This window comes from Haemaphysalis longicornis, unplaced genomic scaffold, assembly GCF_048455015.1.
Source record: "Haemaphysalis longicornis isolate Haplotype H1 unplaced genomic scaffold, Haemaphysalis longicornis Haplotype H1 scaffold_13, whole genome shotgun sequence".
Taxonomy (NCBI): domain Eukaryota; kingdom Metazoa; phylum Arthropoda; class Arachnida; order Ixodida; family Ixodidae; genus Haemaphysalis; species Haemaphysalis longicornis.
Genome location: NW_027526233.1, coordinates 58936721 through 58958338, shown reverse-complemented (window position 1 = coordinate 58958338; position 21618 = coordinate 58936721). Strand labels below are relative to the sequence as shown.

The following is a 21618-nucleotide window of genomic DNA, read 5'->3' as shown; positions in this document are numbered from 1 at the left end:
CCGACGGCGCGCTGAAACCTACCTGCAACTCTGCAGCAACATTTTGCACTGAAACAAACTGGCCAGCCTCAAAAAAATACCCGTAAGGTGACCCGCATGATGTAGTCATCCAGCCACAGCAGTGGTATCTTTTTTTTTTTTTTTCCTGGGAGATTTTGTGCGTGCGTGCGTGCATGGGAACGCGCAACACCCCCGCCTGTATAGGCAGTCGTGATTGTTTTGGATTGGAATTATTTGTGCCTGCAATGAGCGCTCGTGTGCTCCTACTTCGGGGTCATCTTCGGGGTGCCTGCCGCGCGGACTGGGTCCGGCCGCTCGCCGTTGCCGGTCCGCCGGGCCCCTGCCGTAGTTGCTAGCGCCTCGGTATGTGTGCTGTCTCGTTGTGGTTGTTGCGGTACGACGCTTAGCAGGCGTGAAAAATTGGTCATCGCTCGGTGAACCGAATTAAGGCACTTCGACCGTGCCTATCTAGGCCTGTGCCAGGGCTACGTCTTGATATGCTATTTCGTTTACATAATTCGGTATACGCACCAAGATTGGCATGCTGTCAAATATACTCGCAATACTCGCGTGGTGGAGAAGAAAGGAATTCGAAGGCGCAGATTTGAGCACATTTAATTGAGGATAAGGTGAAAGAAGCAGAAAAACAGCAAAAAATTAGATACACGTGATGACAGCGAGAATCGAAGTCATCAGTCTAAGAAAATATTGTTCTTGGAATGGTTCAGTGCGTGTTCACGCAATATTGTTCACGTATCACAAACACTGTTGACAAAGGTGCGCGCTCTACCACAACAGCACGTGTGTGAAATGGTTCATCCCAGGACCTGGTGAGGATTCCAGACACTTTTGTGCAGAAAGAGGCGGTGCTACATGGCACGACGTGTACGTCTCGGGGACTACAGGCCCACACCTACAATTTCACGATTTTTCTTGACAAGGGCTTTTTGTGAAGAAACTTCACGTTAGCGTGCGTGTCGGTTTTCCCTTGTGCATAGTTGGCGAAAAGTGGCTTGATGAGCTTTCGTGCGATTAGCTCCAGAAGAACCTTGCGGTGGTCCGAATCGGTATTGCCACAGCTCAACACGGGCAGGCTCATGAGCTCCTGTACGGACCTCTTCACGCATACTTCCAGAGGCTTCTTTACTGACCGCCTTTGCGAGAGTACGTAGTCAGCAAATCTGCGTAGGCCTACAAGAACTTTGACAAGTTCCTGCGTCGGGTAGTAGAGGCCGCCGTGGTCTTGGTGCGTTATGAGGCCATGGTTTGGAGCACTGCTGTTTGGTGCCTGAAGCATTGCGACGCACTCAGCGCAGGCAATGCGCTCGCTTACAGCGCGAACAATAAAACCTCCTATCATTGCCAGGCTGGCAACGTCGGGGTTAGACAAAATTGGCCTGTCTGAGAGCAAGTGCTCCCTTAGATGCGTTGCTGCTCTGTTCAAAATAAGGTCTGTGGTTGGTGTGCTCGTACAGCGTGCCTGCTGAACTGGGAGAAGCTGAGTTGACGTGAACGTCGCTGAACTCTGCACGTTGCTGCCACTGGAAACGGCTACGATTCCGGTTTTTAGCATTTTTTCGAGACCGCATGTTGTGCTCCTGACGTCCAAGGCATCATCACATCCTGCACTGCGCCTCAAGAAGCCGAACATGGCCTCTATAGGGTCACTGGACATCTTGCAAGTGAGAACAAATTTAAATTTCTTCTCAGTCAGCAGGAGTCGTATGCAGGCAACATTTGACTGTGTTGTAAACAGTAGGGCATGGCACGTTTCCTTGCTGAAGAAGTTTTCAGCTTCGCTTGCCTCCCGCAGATCTTCCACATAATCGATGAAATCGTTTTCCAGCCAATCGAGCCTCTCGTCGTCTACTGCAGTGAATGGGCGGCAATCGATGTTGTTGCATTGAACGTATTGCTGGCAGTTGCTCACGTCCATCAAAGTAAACCATTTCTGCATCACTTCCAGGAAGTGGATCGTAGGACCTGCCGATGCGAATTCCACATCTGTAGTGTGCCCTGCCTGCTCTTTGAAATATTTCAAGGCTCCAACTACTGCGGCTGACAGCAACTGCACGGCTAGCTTAACGCTCATCTTCTCAATGTTTGAAGGGTACAGGTGCTTTCTCGTGAGGAACCTTATTAACTTTACTATGGAGTTCTTCTGCATTTTGTAGATCTTCTTTAGGTATACTGATGAAATTTCTTTTTCTCCGCCGATGTCTTTTGCCAGGAACTGGGACCTTACATTTTTGATTATGTGGCTCTGATCAAAAGCCAAAAAGATGGTCTTCGTGGCATCCACGGGGTGCGGAGCGGATATGTGCAGCGCTCCATCGCACAGAACTTCCATGGCTGCCACGTTAACCTTGTGATTGTCCGTGACAAGGCGGACGACATCGAAGCCGATCTCCGACGTTTTCTGTATCACGTGGCGTGTGACCTCTGCTAGCTGCTCCCCTGTGCACCCCTTGGTGAAAAAATACCCCACAGGTATTTTGTATCGTCCGTGGAGGCCGCATAGCAAAAAGCACAGGACAGAGTTTGCCAGGCACTCATCCTGAGAGCTTTCGACAAGGTGTTGCAGCTCTGCGCCCATGTCGACGTCGCCAATGAAAGCGTCCCGTTGTTTGTGGTATTGTAACTTCTGGCGTATTCTCATTTCGTCGATGATCAGCGAACAAACTTTTGATTGTGGCGTTTCAAGGGCCTGTATTTCTGTCTCAAGGCGGCAACGAACGAGCTGAGTGAACCCCACTTCGCCCGAAACCGCGCCGATGTACTTCTGGATGGTCTTGTTGCAGGGCAACCTCAGGAGGTCTTCGGAGCGCAAGTACTCATATGCCTTCGTCGACAAATTTCGGAGTATGATGCTATGCCTCAGCGTGGTTTCTGACCACTGTGGTTTTTTCTTCTGGTAGTTCTTGACCTGGTCGACGATTAGGAGTGCCTTTGCATTGCCCTTTTCGGCATCGGACGTCACTTCTAAAAATGCACTAACGTGCGCGGCTTCTTTCAGCTTCAGCAGTTCTTCTTTATATGAATCCACTGTCCTTCTTAGTCTCTCGTTTTTTATTTTGAGTGCCCGCTCTCTCTCGCGCCATCGCTTGCGGTGGACGAAGTACATCGAGGGATAGAGTTTGAATGGTGTCTGTGTCTTGAGTGAACGCTTTGCATGAACCACTCCCGTTCGTGTCGCATTGAACGTACCGGACCCTCGGCTGTTGCACCCAATTCCACTTGCTGAAGTTGGACGAGATTGTTTGTGGGGTCGCCGCTTCCTTGAATGTTGCTGTCGTCGTCAGTACTGTGTTCATGGTTGGGCCTCGGAGACTTGGCTGGCCCTTCGTTTGTGCTTCCTAGCTGTCCGCGTGCCAATGAAACGCCTGAGGGAGTACGTTTACACTTTCGCGTTGTGCCTTGAATCGTGCTTTCGAGTTGTGGAACGGACGTCACCAGTTCACCGGACACACTTGCCACTGGCATGTTTTCCGGTTGTGGAAGGCACGGAACCAGTTTGCCGGGTACGGTTGGTACAGTCGTGCTCGCAGGTACACTGGCCACTGCCGTGCTCTCGACATTTTCCGCAAAGTTCCCAGCCGGTTCTCCAAACACACTGGGCACTGCACCGGGCTTGAGAAGCCGCCTCGTGAAGTCTTTCTTGAAGTCAGTTGGACGAAAGTGCAGGCTACATACAACAGAGCGGTCCTTGATTGCGGTGCTGGGGAAGGCGTCTCGTAATATTGCGTGCAGCCACTTTTCTCGCACGGAGATATCGGCTGGAACTTCGTGAAATGACACTCCCGGTTGCTCCCGTCGGTAGCTCGATGAGCAGCCTGGTACACAACAGCACCGCATTACTGCTCAAATCAAACGGAACACTGGCCCTGCAAGCTCTGCAACAACAGGTGGCGAAAAACATCCCGCAAACCAACGCACAGCCGGTGCTCTAAGCAGACGATACTATACTGCTATTCCTGCGAAGCTTTGTTTCATGTGAAAAAATGAGTTTCAAGAAAGTGGAATTCATTTTATTTAGCAATTTGTTGTCTCACAACAGCGATAAAGAAGCCACTTGAGTGTTGTCGTCTGCATATATATATAGGAGCGGTGACAAAGCGCGGTCGGCAAGATGTCGTCTGCTCGCAAAACGGGCCGCTCTGCCCCCCGCAGGCCGGCGTGTTTACAGGAGCGACCGCCAGAGGCGCTCGCCTTCGTACCGAAGGGGGAGAGAAAAATCAGAGGGTAGGGCAGCGAGTTCGCGGCTCACGTTCCAGGCATAGTTTTTTTTTAGGAGGCGTTGCTTCAACTTCCGATTTCCTGTCGCTGCTTTCATTGTCGCTAACTCACACACGCACAAGCGGCGGAAAATGAGCGACGGTGAAACGAAGCAACCGATAGAATCTAACACGCGATTGGCTCTTCGGCCGCGTTAGCTAAGACGGCTCTCCGGATTGGGTGCCACCATGGCCACAACAAGATGGCCGCCAGGCGATTCGGCTGACGCGTCGTTCGCACGCACTCCGTGTCGCCAATGTTTTCCTAGGTTTCACGGTCGGCTCGGTTCCCGTTCAGTGGTTTCATGCTTTGCGATTCCGTACAGTGACGCTATCGTTATCGTGACGATAATGCTTGAGATCGTGCGCCAGATAGGGAAGTGCGCGGCTCGAAAGACGCATCGAAAACGTGCCCGCGACATCGCCGTGGTGCGTCCTTCAGTGGGAAACTCGGTGTGTTCGTGTACAATTGGTGTTCGTAAAGTGAACTTTTGGATGCATTGCCATGTTATAAAACGCTTAGTTATTGCTGTGTTTCACAGTGAGCTCGCGAGCTTCGGGAATGGAATGACCGGCTTGCCAAAAGTTGCTGCGCGCGCTGCATTGCCGCGACGTGTTCGGGCAGCGGCCGATAGCGGGATCGGTTGCTATTGCACGCGAGTAATAATAATTGATGTACGCGAAGTGTAATTTAATGGCAAAAGTAAAGTTGCTAAACATAGTAAGGTTACCTAAATTACGATCGTGGTGAACGTGCGCGTCGGGGATTGTAGGGAAGGGGGGGGGGGCAATGAACCACGTCACCCAGCTTATTTGAGAAACTTTTGCCGTGGCTCTAGACTAGTTCGTACAACGAAGACTGGGATTACAAAATTATATTTTCAGTGTTAAATTAATTAGAGAAGATGCCGTAATGTTGCAGCGTTTAAAAAAATTTTAATGTCACTATTTTTTTCTATTTTTGCAATGCTTGCAATTATAATGTCCAATCTTGCAATGCTTTTTTCGCCTGCTTTTCCAATTTTGCAATGCTTTTTTCATGGTATTCTTATAATAATGTTGTAATTAGGTAAAACGAATGTATATTCTGCCTTCAAATAGCTCATCTTATGAGTGTGATGCCCTGATATAATTTTTGACACTGAACAGCCTCATGTACTAAGCTGTAGCTTCATCAAGGTTAGGACACCCAGAAATAAGCTGAAAGTCTGCTGGCACATTAATAAAAAAAACCATGCCTTACTCTTCATTTTGGAGACAGCTATGCATTAGGCATACATGAAGTAAAATATAGGTACCCTAGTAGCCCATAGTGAACTTTTTGGTACACTCTGCATAAAACTTGTGCTTCTGCCATCTAAAGGCCTGCACATAGAAACCTCCAATGAGCCAGGAAGGCATCCCAGATGCACCAAATCAAAGGGCAAAGGTATGCGAGGTTGTCCCCAAGCAACGACAGCAAGGACTATGCTGCTGGTGCAGTTTGAAAATTGTGACGTCATCGTAAACTTTAACTCTTTCATTACGGCGGAAAAACGGCCGATTTTGAGTGCTTCCACGAAATGTTTTTTTTTCACATGAACTGCTGGACACACTTAGCCTTGCTATGCACGAAATTGTAGCTTATAGATTGCTCTTCCAAACACAAAGCAGCAGTTTTGTTAAAAGTACAATTACTTATAGTTTATTCGTCAAGTAATCAGAAAAAAGCCCCCAAGAAGAGTATACGAAAAACACAAATCGGCAATTTTACCGAGACTAAAAATTCTTTCAGGAATTTTAAGATATACAAATTGTTCCTACGTTTCTTGGCTATGATTCAATATATAAATCAACAGTGTACACCACGTTTTCGATTTTTGAGGGCCCGTCAACCTAGCGGAACTGACGGCTGTACCACGCCGCGAAGGCACTCAAGGGTGAGCGAGTCTCTGTAAAATGCGCATCCAAGTATACTCTTTTGTGTTCTCGCACAAAATCTTTATCAGTTCAGTGGTAAAAAACAAGAAAAAAAAATCCAGCGCTATCGAGAAGCGTCGCACCTGAACCCTGCCGCGCTAATCTGACACGAGCGCCAGGTTATCTTGAAGGTTGTGGGAATCGTGGAGAACCGCGACCTGCGATCCCAAGCCAGCGCGCGCTTCGGGAGAGACGCTTGTGCGCTGAAACCGGTCCGGCGCTCCGCTGGTTCGTCGGCGTCTCCTGAGAGATGGCGCCACCGATGTGTGCGGGGATAGGCACGCGGGCGGCGCGAGCGTGCGCGCACGGGAGTCGGGAAGAGTCTCGTCGGAGACCCAGTTGGGGCGAGATCGGCGGAACGCGGCAGTGATGGATACATGCATCTCAGGTGGGAGCTTTGTTTGTCGCGCGCCGTGAGTGCCTGCCTCCCGTTTGCGGTCACGACCCGGACGGCGTGATTCGTGAACGCCGTCAAGCCTTGTGCTCGCATGCTTTGGGATTCCCCAAATAAACGGCTGTGCTTCGGCACTACTGTCTACTGTGTTCTCGTATCGGCGAACCTCGCTGGGCCGCCGTAGGCATGGGAGCCCGCGTGGTTGACACGCCGGGAGCTAGCGTGGTGACCTTACGCCAGGACTGGCTGGGTCGCCCCGAGGAACCCCTCACATATATCCCACAAGGTAATAGCGCGATATGGCGCGGTGCATTTGACAAAATATTCTGGCCGTAAGTTGTCGAGACCCTAAACACAAAATCAGAACCGCAGTCGTCAAATAGAAGCACATTTTGTTTATAAATACAACCTGGAGTCACAACGAAATTACCTGCCAGCGCTTGTTGAAGTGCGAGGCACTTGAACCGGAGCTTCGTCGTCCGAACTGAAATCTGAAGATTCCACATCATTGCTTGACCCCTCACTGATGCTGGAATCAGAAAAATCGACAGTAGGAGCTGCCGATGTGCTTGCTACAGCAGTCCGACCGTGCAGAAAGCGGCGCGAACCCGACGCCATTTTGTCTCCTGCTCCCCTCTACCTTCGGTTCAAATTTCTCTCGTTACACCGCTACCACACGAGGCATATAAACAAACGAAACCGAAATTGAAAGAGAAGTTGCCAATGAACACACCAGATGGCGATAGTTGTCTGTGGAGCACGGGTTTCAGATTTTGCGGGAGATTTAAAATCATCGGACGGCGGCTTCCGATTGCCTATGGCGCCGTCGTGAAAGAGTTAAGAGCTGTTTTCTCAAAAGTGCATTTTACGAGTACATCGTTGCTAGTGAAAAGGATAGCATGGCAATCACTGGGTGGATTTTGACTCTGTCTGTTTTATTTCGATCCTTGAAGAGTTCTGCAGGGCGAGACAGTCTTGGATTTTCATTTTCGGGACTCGTTATTTTTTAATGTGGAATTTATGGCTAGGTCAATTATGTCCTACAGGTTACAAGTGAAATTATTCTTTTCTGTAAAAAAAATGAAGGGTGTAAAAAAATTAGAAGACTGTCTTGCCCTGTAGTGTTCTCTTGACTACAATTGAGAAGTATTCAGAACTTCCTAGCATGTGTCAATACCTTGCCAGGCTTTTAATGAGCGGGCAACATGTAAACCTCTGTAACACAAGAACTACTGAAGGTATCATCATGAAATTTTAAATTTCACCATTTGGAGTGCTTTCCAATGTGCTTGCCGAATTTCATCACTCTACGCCAAAAAACAAGAAAGTTCACTCCGATCCCCACGTCCCCCCTTAAGAAGAAGGCAATCCTCCTGTCCGAAGCCGTCGGCAACTCGTGTGCGGCGCGATGCCTCGGAGTGAACGAATCGACGATCCGGGGATGCATGAAAAACCGCGATCGGATCTTCCGTGCCGCGCCTACTCGGAAGGCCTTCCGTGGACCGAAGAGCGGTCGTTACCCTGATCTAGAAAAGGGACTTGCAGAGTTCGTACGGGAACGTCGCGGCCAATTCTTGCCCGTGAATGCGGAAACAATTCAGTTGAAAGCGAGGGAGCTTGCGCGAGAGGCTGGTCTCTCTCGTGACACCTTCAAGGCTAGTTGCTCTTGGGTTCAGAAGTTCATGCGTCGCGCTGGTTTTTCATTTCGTCGGAGAACCTCAATATGCCAAAAGCTCCCAGCCGACTACGAACAAAAGCTGATAGCATTCCAACGTCATGTGATCCGCTTACGCACAGTCCGCAAGTACCTGATCGGTCAGATCGGCAATGCGGACGAAACGCCGATCTTCTTGGATATGCCGTCCAACTACGCCGTGGACGTTCGTGGCACGAAGGAGTTGCGCCTCCGTACAACGGGTAACGAGAAGACTCGAGTGACGGCGATGCTGGCGTGCACGGCTGACGGACACAAGCTGCCGCCCTTCCTCATCTTCAAAAGGAAGACAATCCCGAACAATGAGATTTTCCCTCCCCGCATGCACATCAGGTGCAATGAGAAGGGCTGGATGGACAGTGCGATGATGCGCAAGTGGCTCTGCGTCGTGTGGCACAACCGCCCGGGTGCGGCGTTGGCGAAGACGTCCATGCTCGTGCTGGACGCCTTCAGGGGACACTTGACTGACGAAGTCAAGAACGCCATCGGGGAGGCCAAGAGCGACCTCATGGTGATTCCCGGGGGCATGACTTCACAACTGCAGCCTCTCGATGTTTGCATCAACAAACCCTTCAAGGATCGCGTGCGAAGAGAGTACGAGGAGTGGCTGGCCGAGAATAACAAGGTGCTCACACCGACGGGGCGCGTCAAGCGGGCGTCGATCTCGCAAGTCGCCCAGTGGATCGCAAACGCTTGGGAGGCTATGTCGCGCTCAATTGTGCCGTGCGCCTTCCTCAAGTGTTGCATCTCGAACAACATTGATGGCACAAACGACGACGCCATCTTCATGGACAGTGACAAGGAGATCAGCAGCGACGACGAGTAGAATAAAAACGAAAAACGTACGTCGACTTTCGGTCTCTTTTCACTTTTTTGTGTTCTCAAGAGTTCGCATTATAATAGTAATAATATTTTCTTTTTTATGCCATCAAAATCTACCTTCGCGTTATATTCGTGGTCGAGTTATATTCGTGCAAATACACTTGAAGCGACTAGCCTTTGAAAGCTCCCTTGACTAAAATCCAGCTCTGGAGGACCCCTTCCCCTCTAACCAACCACTCTCGTTGGGTTAAAGGGTCTGGTGCCTACACCCTGGGACCAGGAACTTGCTTCTAGGCCATCTCGTGAAGATGACTAGAAACCCAACGAATGTTTACTGTTTAAAGAAACCAACTCGAGGCCTCCAAAACCAAATAGGGACACGCTGCTTACCACAAAGCCTGTAGAAAACAAGCTTCAACAGTCTATTTCGCACTGAACAGGCATAATGACGGCATGCCGATACAGTAGTCACCTCGACCACGTATCCACCTACCGCTCACTCCAAACTATATGTTTGCGATACATGGCCTCCACACCTGAAATCTGCCACCGCATTCAGTTGTCCCCGCAATATTTACACTAGCTTTCATGAACGACAACAGGACAAATTTATCAGCTACAGCAGCAAACTCATGCCTGCCTGCACTTACTACAGCATAAGAATTCCCCCTTCTATCTCCACTTTTTCACGGGTTCCTGTTGCTGGTAAAGAAGTAGTACATAATAACTAGCTGCCAAGGCAAGCTTACAACAGTTATCAGTGTAGCATCTTTCAGTAAGTTAAAAAAAGAAAGAAAAAAAAAGACATGTTGAGTTACTGCTTTCCCTTTCCTTGACTTGTGGACTGTGAGAAAAGATGGACTGTGGACTGTGAGAAACAGCAGAGGAGCTAGAACATTCCCCTAAGGGACACCGGAAGATGTATGCTAAGCTAGAGCAAATTTTAAACTGCTGGTAAGACTGTTGCATCAAGGCCTTCTTCTACAAGCCTTGTATCTGCATCCTTTACAAGCTTTATCTGGATCCTGGTAACCACATTTCCACGCACACATTTCTAGAAAGCATTTTACAAGCAAAAAAAAAATAGGTGCGATGATATCGACTTGTAGGATGTCAAGAGAGGCAAAAAAGTTGAGCTATTGAAAGAAATGCTGGGTGCAGTCCTAGGGACACAGTGAGGGGTGGTACTCCAGTGCTAAGAGATGCCTAGGGAAAATGTCTCGGGAAGATATCTCAGGGCAGGTGTCAAAGAAAAATGTCTCAAGAAAATATCGAAACACAGACGTCAAGAGAAAACTTCCAGAAAAAAAGAATGCCTAGGAAACACAACTAAAGGCATTTAGTCCTAATTTTATTGCGTGGTGATATATTTAATCAGTACCAACTTGCGCAGATCTAAAGACTAGGCAAAAATGCCTAGGGAAAATATGGCCTAGGGAGAACTTGTACGGAAAGTGGCCCACCTGCAGCCCGCGAGGAGCACCTGGCGGTACATCTCGACGGAGGACTTTCCCCCGAACTGGCGGCCCGTGAGGTAGGTGTTGTGGGAGGAGTTGATGTAGTAGTGGGACAGGGGCTGGTCCATCTCCATGTACATGTCCAGCCGGTCCAGGAAGACCGGGGCGTTCTCGTCCGACATGAGGTACCGCACCAGGCCCCCTTGGCTCAGCCGGCCCTCCTTGATGTTCTCCGGGTTGGTCTCGTGCGCCGCCACGATCTCCCGCACGCGGCGCTCGTCGTAGAACGGGTGCAGGATCTCGTTCAGGCGGGGGTCGCGCTGCTTCTGCACGCGGAGGAAGACCAAGGGGTCCCCCCCGTTCAACACACGCTGGAACAACCTTGCAGCAAGACGCGTTCGACTCGGGCTGCATTCCGATTTCCATGCCCAGAGTTTCTTACCGGCATACACTTGAAGGAAATCTGCCACTGCAATTTGATGCAGTCGTGGCTAGCCAATAAGCTTTTCCTACTTGGCTTATTGGCTAGTCGCTTGGCTTGTTCTCGCTCACGAAGCCACAGTCAACAATATAGGGGTAGCATTTCCTTCTTGTTTGTCTCATGGGATGCTTATAAATAATTTCTGACAAGTAAATCTTCTGGAGCTCCACTGAAGTATTGATGAAACAGCTTTAAATGATCTTTTACAATTCATTGTTTTTTTTTTGTTTTTTTTTTACAGGGACAGGAATCTTTTGAGCTTGCTGGCGAGTCATGCAAAGTATGGACGTAATGTTTCTATGCAGCACTTGACGGCATGCTTGCTGAAGAGCAGCTCACATAGACAACAGCGCAAGATTTCCATCCAGTACACATTACTATGGAACTCCACGCTTTGTGCATCGTCCAGCACAGAGGCGCTACACAAGACCACCTAGCAACAACTACACCACCGAAGTCAACAACAATGTACGCTACTTTGCAGGCTAAGCTCAGATACAACCCAGAACCATGTTTGTGCGAAGTTGCAACGAAGAAACTTGTTTTTCAATCGATTTAATTGTGTCATGTAATTTGTTATCAGTGTCGTGTAAGTTATTATTTAATTCTTCCCTCGCGCCACTTAAACGATGAGATACTTATTTTCAACTCGCTGACTTCACATAAACAGTGTTCCTGCTGCCACATACCCAAGTGTTCGTACAGTGGAACAGATGCTACTAAAAGCACCTGCCGACCAGAACATGCTACACAACGTCCACAACCACAATAAATTTTTGCTGCCGCCTTTGCAGTGAAAGGCAGCTGCCCCTACTGCAGTCAGGTTAGGAGAACGAACCGTTGGAAGCGAACGCCTGCTCCAAGTGTCGGACTCACCTCGTTGAGGAATGTGATGAGCTGCTTGAGGCTGATGTAGTCCGTCTTGCCCTCGGTGCTGAACAGGAAGAGGGAACGACAAGAACAGGAGCGGCCCAGTCAACCAAGTCAGCACAAACCACGGATGTGATTCAATAATTAAAAGAAGAAGATAAGAGAGAAGGCTCTTCATGGAAGAGGCAGAGAGTTTTGCCTGTAAATTCACTCCAATATTTATACGCTCTCGTACTTTCCTGAATAAATTTGAATTTGAATGTACAATAGCCTACAAGCTTCTCTGCTTAGAATTAGGGATGCAGGGAAAAAATTTTGTCGTGGTCAGACATGGTTAAGGGGGGACACTGTTCTTAAAACAGCTCCTTTTAATTTCTAAGTAAAATGAAACTTGCCAGTCTTGCTGCTTTTTTCCCACCAATTTCAAATATGCCGTTATTTTTTTTAGTGGGCCAATTAGTTCTAAGATAATTACAGATAATTAGCCATTTTTGGAGGAACAATACACAAAATAGTGTTAGTCATAGCACTGTAATTTTTATATTTCCCAGTACTATGAACCCTGGTGAGCGCACTAAGAGAATTGGTTTTTTGATGCGTCGCTTGGAACTTTTTTTTTTTTTTTTTTTTTTAAATTCGAAAGTTTGCCCTGCGGCATAATTTTACGGCTCATTACACTTTGGTGGCAACAGCGGCAAGAAACCATTTCGAATGCCTATTTTAAACACCAAGTTTAATGAGCTGTAAAATTACTAGTTCCAAGCAATGCCTAAAAAAAAAAACGATTCTCTTGCACTGAAAATGAAAACTGACCAACTGAAAAAATAGTGGTATATTTGAACTCAGTGAAAAAACAAAAGCAGCAAGACTGGCAAGTTTCACAGAGCTTACTTTGAAATTAAAAAAAAAAAAAGTTTAAAGAGGCCCCACCCCCCCCCTTAAGTGACCCAAACAAGCGTGTGGGTACTGGGCGGCGGGAGTTAGTAAATTTCGACGGCCACAAGTGGCAGAGGAACGCCAATGTGCCAACCGCGACAAGTCAAAGTGCAGGTGGCTGACGGAACGCAAATTCCAAGCTCCCATCAGGACGAACGACGAAACGAGTTGAACGTCGTTCAATCGGGGCTCCACTGTCGTACGTTGGATCTAGTTACCCCTGCAGAAACAGCTTCCACGGCTGGGAGCCAAGCCCAAGACCTTGTGCCCACCTGCTCCAGTGTATTTTAAAAGCGCAGGGCCCCACATTCACTCTCCCAAACTCCAAAAGCCACTCAACAAGGACTCACTATCACTGCCCATGTGAGAAGCGAAAATGGGATGCCCATCTGCCACACTCACAGCAAATGTCGTCAGGACATTAAATGCAACACCCTATTCCTGCTCCTCCCTCCCCTGATGAAAGCAATGCAGGATTGCTCTGTTCTGACTCTATCCAATGGCAATCGCACTGCTCACATGCCATCTGTCGGGACCTCTTGTTTTTGTTTGGAACTGTTCGCACAGACACCTTTCCTTCTAACGCTCGCTTTTATTTCCCCTTTCTTCAACACCACTTTTGACCAGTTCTTCATTCTCATTTGCTATTACAAAGACCAGTGCAGCGTGCACACTTAATTACAAGAACACCAGTTCTCTATATTTTGCCCATACATTTCGCCTCAAGTATATCTGAGGCTTTCTTTGCAATCATTCGTGTCAACTGGTATGAGAAATGCCAGCACTCCTACTAGTTTGGAACGGCACATTTTGTGTTCGTGAATATTCTTCGCCTTTTTTTTGTGGCTGCGTGGCTCAGTCAGGTGACAGACAGACCAAACCCTTCGCATTCAGGCAACCCAAGAAAAACTTGAAGCCCAGCGACTTGCACCGACAAGCTACCCCTTTCAAACACACGTTTGCCTAAGAGCTTCCGTCGCCCGGATTTCCATCGGAGTCATGTTCTGCAATAACGGCTGATGCTCTGCGTCCCGCAGCAGCCTCACTCACATGGTGTTGAAGAGCTCCTCAATGTCGTTGCGGGGGCAGACCCGCTGGTACAGCTCCTGGAACTTCTCCAGGGTGAACTCCTGGGGCTCTATGACGTCGTTCTGGAACCACAACAGGGCACTGTTCGCTCTGCCTTCGGCCACAGTCAAAGCTCAACGATGCAGGGAAACATGGCACTTCGACACAAACGACAGAAACAGAGGTTCTGGAATTCGCTAAAGGGGCCGTGGTGACAAAATGCCAGCTAGGTTCATTAAATAGACTGCATTGGCCTAATAATAATAATAAAATATATGTTACCACAAACTTCGAACAAATAATGAAGGTACTATTAAAGAATACCATTAAAGAAAACGACAAGCAGTGGCAACTACCCCAGACACTTTCGATGCTTTCTCTACAACACCACAGTATGTGGTTCGCGCGATTCATCACTGCCAACCAAAGCCACTGCCAATAAACATCACTACGTGTCATTTGATATTAGCAGAACTCTGGTGCAAGGTAGTTGGTTCATGTTCATGAAAAAAACCCAAGAGCGCGAACAAAATAGGACCGACAAATAGAAACACGTAGTATACAAGCGGGCGCTGGCTACTACCAACTGTTTATTTTTCGAGGGCACAATCAAATTTACACCGCCAAAAAACAGAACACGTTTCTAAGACGGATTCTCGTAATAAAAAATTTGCTGAGCACGTTTTTTCTTTTGCTATCCACTACAGTTAAACCTCGATGCAACGAAGTCGGTAAAATTCGTAATTTACTTCGTTACATTGAAATTTCGCTACATTAAAATTCGCAGTAAGTGTTCATCCCGTGAAGCATTTCCTGCAAAAGAAAACGTGGCGTGCATACACGGCTGGCGCACTCTTTCTGTTTCTATCGGAGCTTAATCATCTACGCGAGCATTAGAGTGAACCTCATGGAGCGTTTTCTCCCCGCAAAAACGCGCCCCACAAGCCACAGGCACGCTGACACAGCCGCGGAGACAACCGGCGCGATGCGAGTAGCTCCGGCGACCGCTTCCGCTCGCTGAAACGCAACTCGTGTGGAAAACGAGAGGGGCATGCGAGAAAAAAAAGCGGATTATGTGGGCGAAATTTTCAATGTAAAGCGCCATACGCGCCGCTTACGAAAGCGCCCATCAAAAATCCTCGGCATGCCCGAGTGCTTCGAAGCTCCCACCATAGGTTGCGCGCCTCCCCATTTGCGAAACTGGTCAGGCTCCTCCCACTGCCGCGTGCAGCGCGAGTCACTTCCTGGCGCAGAAGCCGCCACCGGCGCGCAATCGCGGACGTGGGTGTGAAAAAAATGCGCGCACAAGGCTCAGAAAGGTTCTCAAATGCCTGCTGGAACGATGAAACCCAACAAGCATGAGCGAACTCGACTGAAGGGGAAAACGGCGGCATGCGGCGGCGGCGGCCCCGCATTAGGCGTATCACTGCGGAGGATGTTTGATTGCCGCTTTCGTAAGCGGCGCGCATGACATTTTACTGTGAAAATTTCGCTAACGTTATCCGCTTTTTTTTTTTCTCGTGTGCTCCTCTCATTTGCCCCTTGAGTTGCGTTTCAGCGAGCGGTTGGAAGCGGTCGCTGGAGCTACCCACATAGCGCGGGTGGTCTCCGTGGCTGCGTCAGCGCGCCTGTGGCTTGCGGGGCGCGTTTTGACTTTTTGCGGGGGAAAAAACGCACCATGCGGTTCACGCTGATGCCCGCGTAGACGATTAAGCTCTGACAGAAACAGAAAAAGTGCGCCAGCCGTGTATGCACGCCAGGCAGTTTGTAGGCAAGGGGCTCGCTCACAGGCCCGTGGCTCGCTGCATCCGCGGCATTGGGCGGCCCGTGTTGCCGTTCGCGTTTTATTGAGACCGCATTTCAGCGCTTGTGTCTCCCAAAATATACCTCTGCAACTTAAATTTCGTTCCTAGTTCTCCATGAAACTTCGTTACATTGAAATTGCGGCAAACGGGACTTCGTTACACAGAGGGTGAAAATACATGGAGTACATACACTTGAAGTTACGAAAAATTCCCTGGTTCGTTAAATCGAGGGTTTTGTTACATTGAAGTTCGTTACATCGAAGTTTAACTGTATCTCATTATCTTAGAAACATGTTCTGCTTTTTGGTGGTGTAAATTTGGTTGTGCGCTCGAAAAACAAACAGTTGGTAGCAGCCTACTACCAACTTGGTAGTAGTCAGCGCCCGTTTGTGTTCTACGTGTTTCTATTGCTCGGTGGTATTTCGTTCGTGCTGTTGGGTTTTTTTGCTGAGGTGCCGTCAACAAGCTTGTAACCGCGTTGACTCCACTCGTGACTCCTCAAATATTTCTTCCAACCTCCTTGGTTAATGGACAGTCTTTCGTGGCTGCAATGGAACTGCGCTAGTTCTTTCAAAGTGAAAAAAGGTGTACTTTGTCTCCACGGCCCTTCCAGCCTACTCCAGATGAACCGGACATGGTGCAGTACGCAGTGCAGAGTGTGCTTTTCATTTCCCAAACACTAGTGACCGTTTAAAGCCTTGCCCACCTTCCGTTACCTCAGAAAGACACAATTCCATCTCAGAAGCCCACCAATCCACTGAACAAATTCTTTTTTTTCTCTCTCCATTTGTCTTCAAGAGACGATTCCACCCCCCCCCCCCCCGAGTTGCCAGGGTTCCTGTTTTTGGCCAAGCCACTGAGTACATTCTCGGGGAATGTGGTCGCCAAATGTTGTTTAGCAGTATACAAGACCTGCAGCAAACTGCACATCCACTGCGCATAGCATGCCCATGATTACAAGTTGGAATATTACATGCGAAATGGGCTCGCCAGTGCTTGGGCATGCTGCAAGCACAACGCCTGCTGGGTTATACGAGTACAGCGTAATTGGATTTGGACCAATCAATGACCCTACATGATATGCACGGCCCTGAGGACGAAAGGGGGCTGAACAGGACTCTTACGTGAGGCCCAGCTTCAATTTTATTTCCAGAACAAGATTTGCTAAAGTTGCAATGTTTTCAACATCTGCACAACAGTGCATCCAACATCAAAGGCACTCGATTACCACACATCTGTCGACTGATATGTCATCATTACTGGAAGAATGCATTGGTTTTCTATCAACTCCCTCAGTGACAGAGGAAGCTTATCACTCAGCATAACAGAATTTGTACCCGCATCTCATGTCCTTTTCATGATGTGGGTGAGCACCTTTAAAACGTGCCAAAGGTACTACATGTAATCACTCACATTCTGTAATATTTCGTTACTTATCTTAAAAAGACGTGTTCCTTCACTTGCTTATTAAGCCTAACCTTTGATTGTTTTCACGTCTGGAAAATAAATAACTTCACGAACACAATTGTTGAAGTACACTCTAATTTCTGACCTGGTTGACTCAATAAGGCAATAATGTTGGCAAACATTAGGTGTCTCGGATATTCGCTGTCAGTTTGTATTCGCTTTTCCTGCCTCAGTTAAGCTTCCTGAACACTCCATCCAGACACGCTGCGAGTAACTGTGGAAGAGGTTGTGCTGCCCTGTCCAAAATCCTTTTCTATGGTGGTTGTAGTACGCAGACTCCTCACCTTGCCGCTGGGCAGCCCCACGTCCCCGATGCACTGGTAGACCAGTTTTTCCGTCTTGCCTGAGGCAAAGGTCTGCGCTATCCTGGACGGGGGAGGAGAGGAGAGGTTGTACATCACCAACTGCGGCACGTTTGAGTAGGAGACTGTCCTCCTTGGATCACTTTGTAATGCTGCCTACAAGACGTCACGCCCTGCCGCCAGCTGACAGAGCACAGCTTCGCCCTCTGGAAATGTAGGTTTCTTTTCTGCACTGACCACTCACTCATGACAGGGCAAGGCTGTTGAAAAATTAAAAAAGTAAAGGGAAAGACAGGACTCCAATTTACACGCAGTGCCCATTCGTTTCCTGTGAGGCTCGGTCTTTGTTCTGCCACAGTTCCTGAGATTTTTGGCCGTGTGGAGAAAAAAGAAAAAAACTGGGGTTGATTTCTCTGTTATAGGAATCAGTAAAACACGAAAGAAAAATGAGCACCGAAATCTGCAGCTGAGCATGATTTGCAGGTCAGCGGCTGTCTTGTGGGTGTGCTTGGCCAGCGACGTCCCGCTGGCGGTTCACTTTGGAAAAGATGTACTGGCGTCATTTCCGTGACGGATATGATGTCAGTGAAATCTTGGGGAATCACGGCATAAAACACATTCGTGTTAAAATATAAAACCTGAAAATGAACAACCCTAATCATAACGTACTCTTTTGTACTAAAGGTCACCTCCCCGCAAGAAGACCCTGTGTGCAGGGGTGCATCCTTTACAGGCCGCTTGCTTCATTGTACAGGCGTCACTTCCGTGACGGATATGATGTCAGCGAAATCTTCGTGTATCCAAGAATAAAACACTTTCATGTTAAAAAAATTATGTCGGGGCTTATGATTCCTTCTTCTGGGCGCCACAAGGGAATGAAAGCAGACCTATTGCAGCAGTGAGGCATGTTCAAGAGGGATTCCAACTCTTATTTCTCCCCACCCAACCCTCGCCAGCAAAAACAGAAATTGTTGCAAAAGTCTTCCCATGTCAATACACGAATCGAATTGCGAAACGTATTCCCCATGCCAACTGTTGGATCAAATAAAGAGGAAACTCCAGGTACCAAAACAAGCAGCCGCAAGTCAAAGTTTCCGCCAATATTCGCTCAAAACTCAAACCACTGCATGGACTCCCGAGTAAGTTAACCCACAGGTGGCTGAAGCGTGCAAGTGCACGCACAAAGCCGCAAAGATCTCCACCAACTGTCGCTCTCGAGCAGCAACACTGCTCGTGCATAGATGAAATGAGGAGCAGGTCGACATCCCAGAGGGCGGACACCCACCTCCGCACTGGCAGCTTCCCATCAGGGTCCACAAGGAAGCCCAGCTTGATCCAGCTGCAATGGAGGAGAACGGGGGAAGGCGTAGAGAAGAGCGTCTTAATTAAAGAGCGGCTCGGGGCATGCTCGTCTTTTCCCCAGAAATTTCATTATCAAAAACTGACAAACAAAGGGTGGGAGTAAGAATGGGAAAAAGGTTCTCTCCCCCACCCCCCCAATCTGAGTTTCTTATTTTTTACCCGTCTTCAATTTTGCAACAAGGCACATACCGTATTTTCGCACGTATAACCAGCACCAGAAATGCGAAAATTTCAGTGGCAAAGTTGGGGTGCGGATAAGACGTGCGGTTTTTCTCTTAGTGCAGCTTCACGGCGACGCGCGTTGTGCCGTGAAGCTTCTACGCAGTAACACTGACTAAGCCTTCCATGGCAGTGATTGTGCGAAACATGCAAGGACAAGGAACAAAAAACAAGGACGAGCGCACTATAACAACTCAATTTTATTAGTGAATTGTGAATTTCGCCTTGCCATCAGTGTATTTTACTCGCGAAATATATGCTTTTTTCTGTCTACACAGTATGTGATGTGTTGCTTGAGCAATAGCTTTGGTGCAGCCTTGCCCGTATGAAATGTGCGGGCAATACGCAGGGATGTTTTTTTCTTTTCCGGAGGGCTGAAAGTGGGAGTGTGGATTAGTCTACGCCCGTTACAACGGACCCTCTGAATCCGGAAAAAAACGTCCGCTGTAGCCAAAGTATGCAGTATCCGACCAAGGGGGGGGGGGTTATGAGCCCTTACTTTGACGATATTGCGTATTCATAGTACATACAAATTGTTCATTCTGCACGCCTGCACCACCTCCGCACAGTGTTCCCACAACGGCAAAAAATCGCGTAAACACTGTTTCCAAAGCTTAGCACTGGCACTTCCAAAAGGCCTCGTGCATGCAGTCAAGCGTATAAAGACGCATGATAAGCTGAGCAAATAAAGCAAGAATATAACTAGGCGCAATTATTAACCAGCTATAAAACATCAGTCGTGGCCATCTGAATTAGCTAGACTCTTTTAAATCCCTCCACGACGAGGCAGGTTTTCCCGGAACCGTTCGTCAATCAAACCGGATCGCTGCCTGACGTTCCCCCGAGGCAGCTTCCACATTTTTAACGATTTTAGTCACGTGATTGAAACGGCTGTAATGAAATAATCTGATGACGGACAGCTGTGAAATCGGAAGATAGACCAGTTGGACTGCGCATGGTTACCGGCAGATTGCACACAATGGATGGGGAACAACCCCTACTTGAGGCATTTCTTACCTTTTTCACCGAACGGAACGGGAACGATGCTGCGTGGGAATAATAAAGACCGAACTTCACTGAACCCGAGTTTTTATTACATAAAAAAACTGACGAAGGCAGACTCGCCTCCGGGTGCACAACTTTGAGTATTCGATAGCCCTGTTTTCAAGCTCACCGGAGTCACGTTTATCAGCAGCGGCCTTGTTCTTGACGGCAGAGCGGACCATCTGCTTAGACAGGCCTGTACTTCTGGCGATGTCGGCCGGTTTTTCCCCATGTTCGACAGCGTTAATTACGCTTAATTTATCCGACAGTAAAATCAGCTACCCTGCCGCTTATGCCGCTGGTCGCACAAAAAAAAAGCCACTGGCACTGGCTTGGCTTGGCTGCGCCAACGACCTGGCTGCCAGCAATGCTGCCAGACATAACAGTTTTCTTGCCAAAATAAACAAAAAAAAAGTATATCGGGTGCCGGCCCCGCAGAAGTCCGCTATAAACATTCAGTCGAAACAATTTTCCCCTAAAATTTAGTCTGTTGTAGCCGATAGTCTGCTCTAGCCGGGTCTGTTATGGGCGGAGAGGACTCCATTTAAAATGCATGGGGACCAGACAAACCAACAGAAATGGTCTGTTGTAACCGAAAGTCCATTGTTGCCGGATCCACTGTAACAAGCGTAGACTGTATATGCAGGGGCAGGTTATACGCGCGAAAATACAGTACTCGCAATTTAGAACACCGCAGTTTCTGCCGTAGCTGCTCAGAACGCCCAAAATACCCGTCCATCCAGTTAGAGCCTACATTACAGCAGCTTACAGTCGGTTCAGTATTAGGAATGAACAAGGTTGTCAACAAAAGCTAGCATTTTGAAAAGCGTAGGGCCCAGTACACCACCTTGGCCCCATGAATGGAGCGCGCAACACAGAGGAGGGCTGAAGGCAACAACACTCAACTGTTTCTCGAGGCAGGTGGCTGGGCAGACATTGTTCGCCTTAATGTTGTTGGTGATGCTGCGTAGACCAGCCTGCCATATCTGCACAGTGGAGGGAGGGGGACGGGGAAGCGTTCACACTCACTTATACACACGTTAAGAACAGCACTGCATGGATGTTCCTCTGCGAAGCGTGAAGTAGTCTGGCCATCATGCTCAGTGTTTTTAATGCTAATAAACAAAAAGTTCAGGAAAGAAAAAGGGTAAATTTATTTAGTTTTAATTTAATGCATTCCCCATACATTCGAATACATATAAAAAAGATCCATGGGGGAAGGTCACATCATAAAAATAACGTTCAAAACAAAAAACTTCGGTGGAATTTTGTTCTCTCTCTTGCAGTCCCTAAACTACAGTGACTGATATCATTACGAATTCTTGCGAGTAACAAATGCAAGATAGCTTCACCTCGGTGTCTAGGAGCGCCAAGCTAGGCAAGTTCATCGTCTTTCCCAAAAAAGAAAAGGAACAGGTTTTCTTTAAAAATAAAGATGTACTTT

The 21618-nt window shown here is 48.2% G+C and overlaps 1 protein-coding gene across 1 annotated transcript in view; it reads right to left on the bottom strand.

Moving 5' to 3' along the window:
* The window catches only part of Norpa (no receptor potential A), a 120976-nt gene that overhangs the window by 60695 nt on the left and 38663 nt on the right, over positions 1-21618 (bottom strand). The window contains exons 7-12 of the mRNA XM_077694799.1: positions 21081-21160; positions 18835-18888; positions 17532-17613; positions 13958-14058; positions 11978-12035; positions 10627-10946 (exon numbers count right to left, since the gene is read on the bottom strand). Of these exons, the coding sequence (XP_077550925.1) occupies positions 10627-10946; positions 11978-12035; positions 13958-14058; positions 17532-17613; positions 18835-18888; positions 21081-21160 (695 nt within the window). The remainder of the gene's footprint in view (positions 1-10626; positions 10947-11977; positions 12036-13957; positions 14059-17531; positions 17614-18834; positions 18889-21080; positions 21161-21618) is intronic.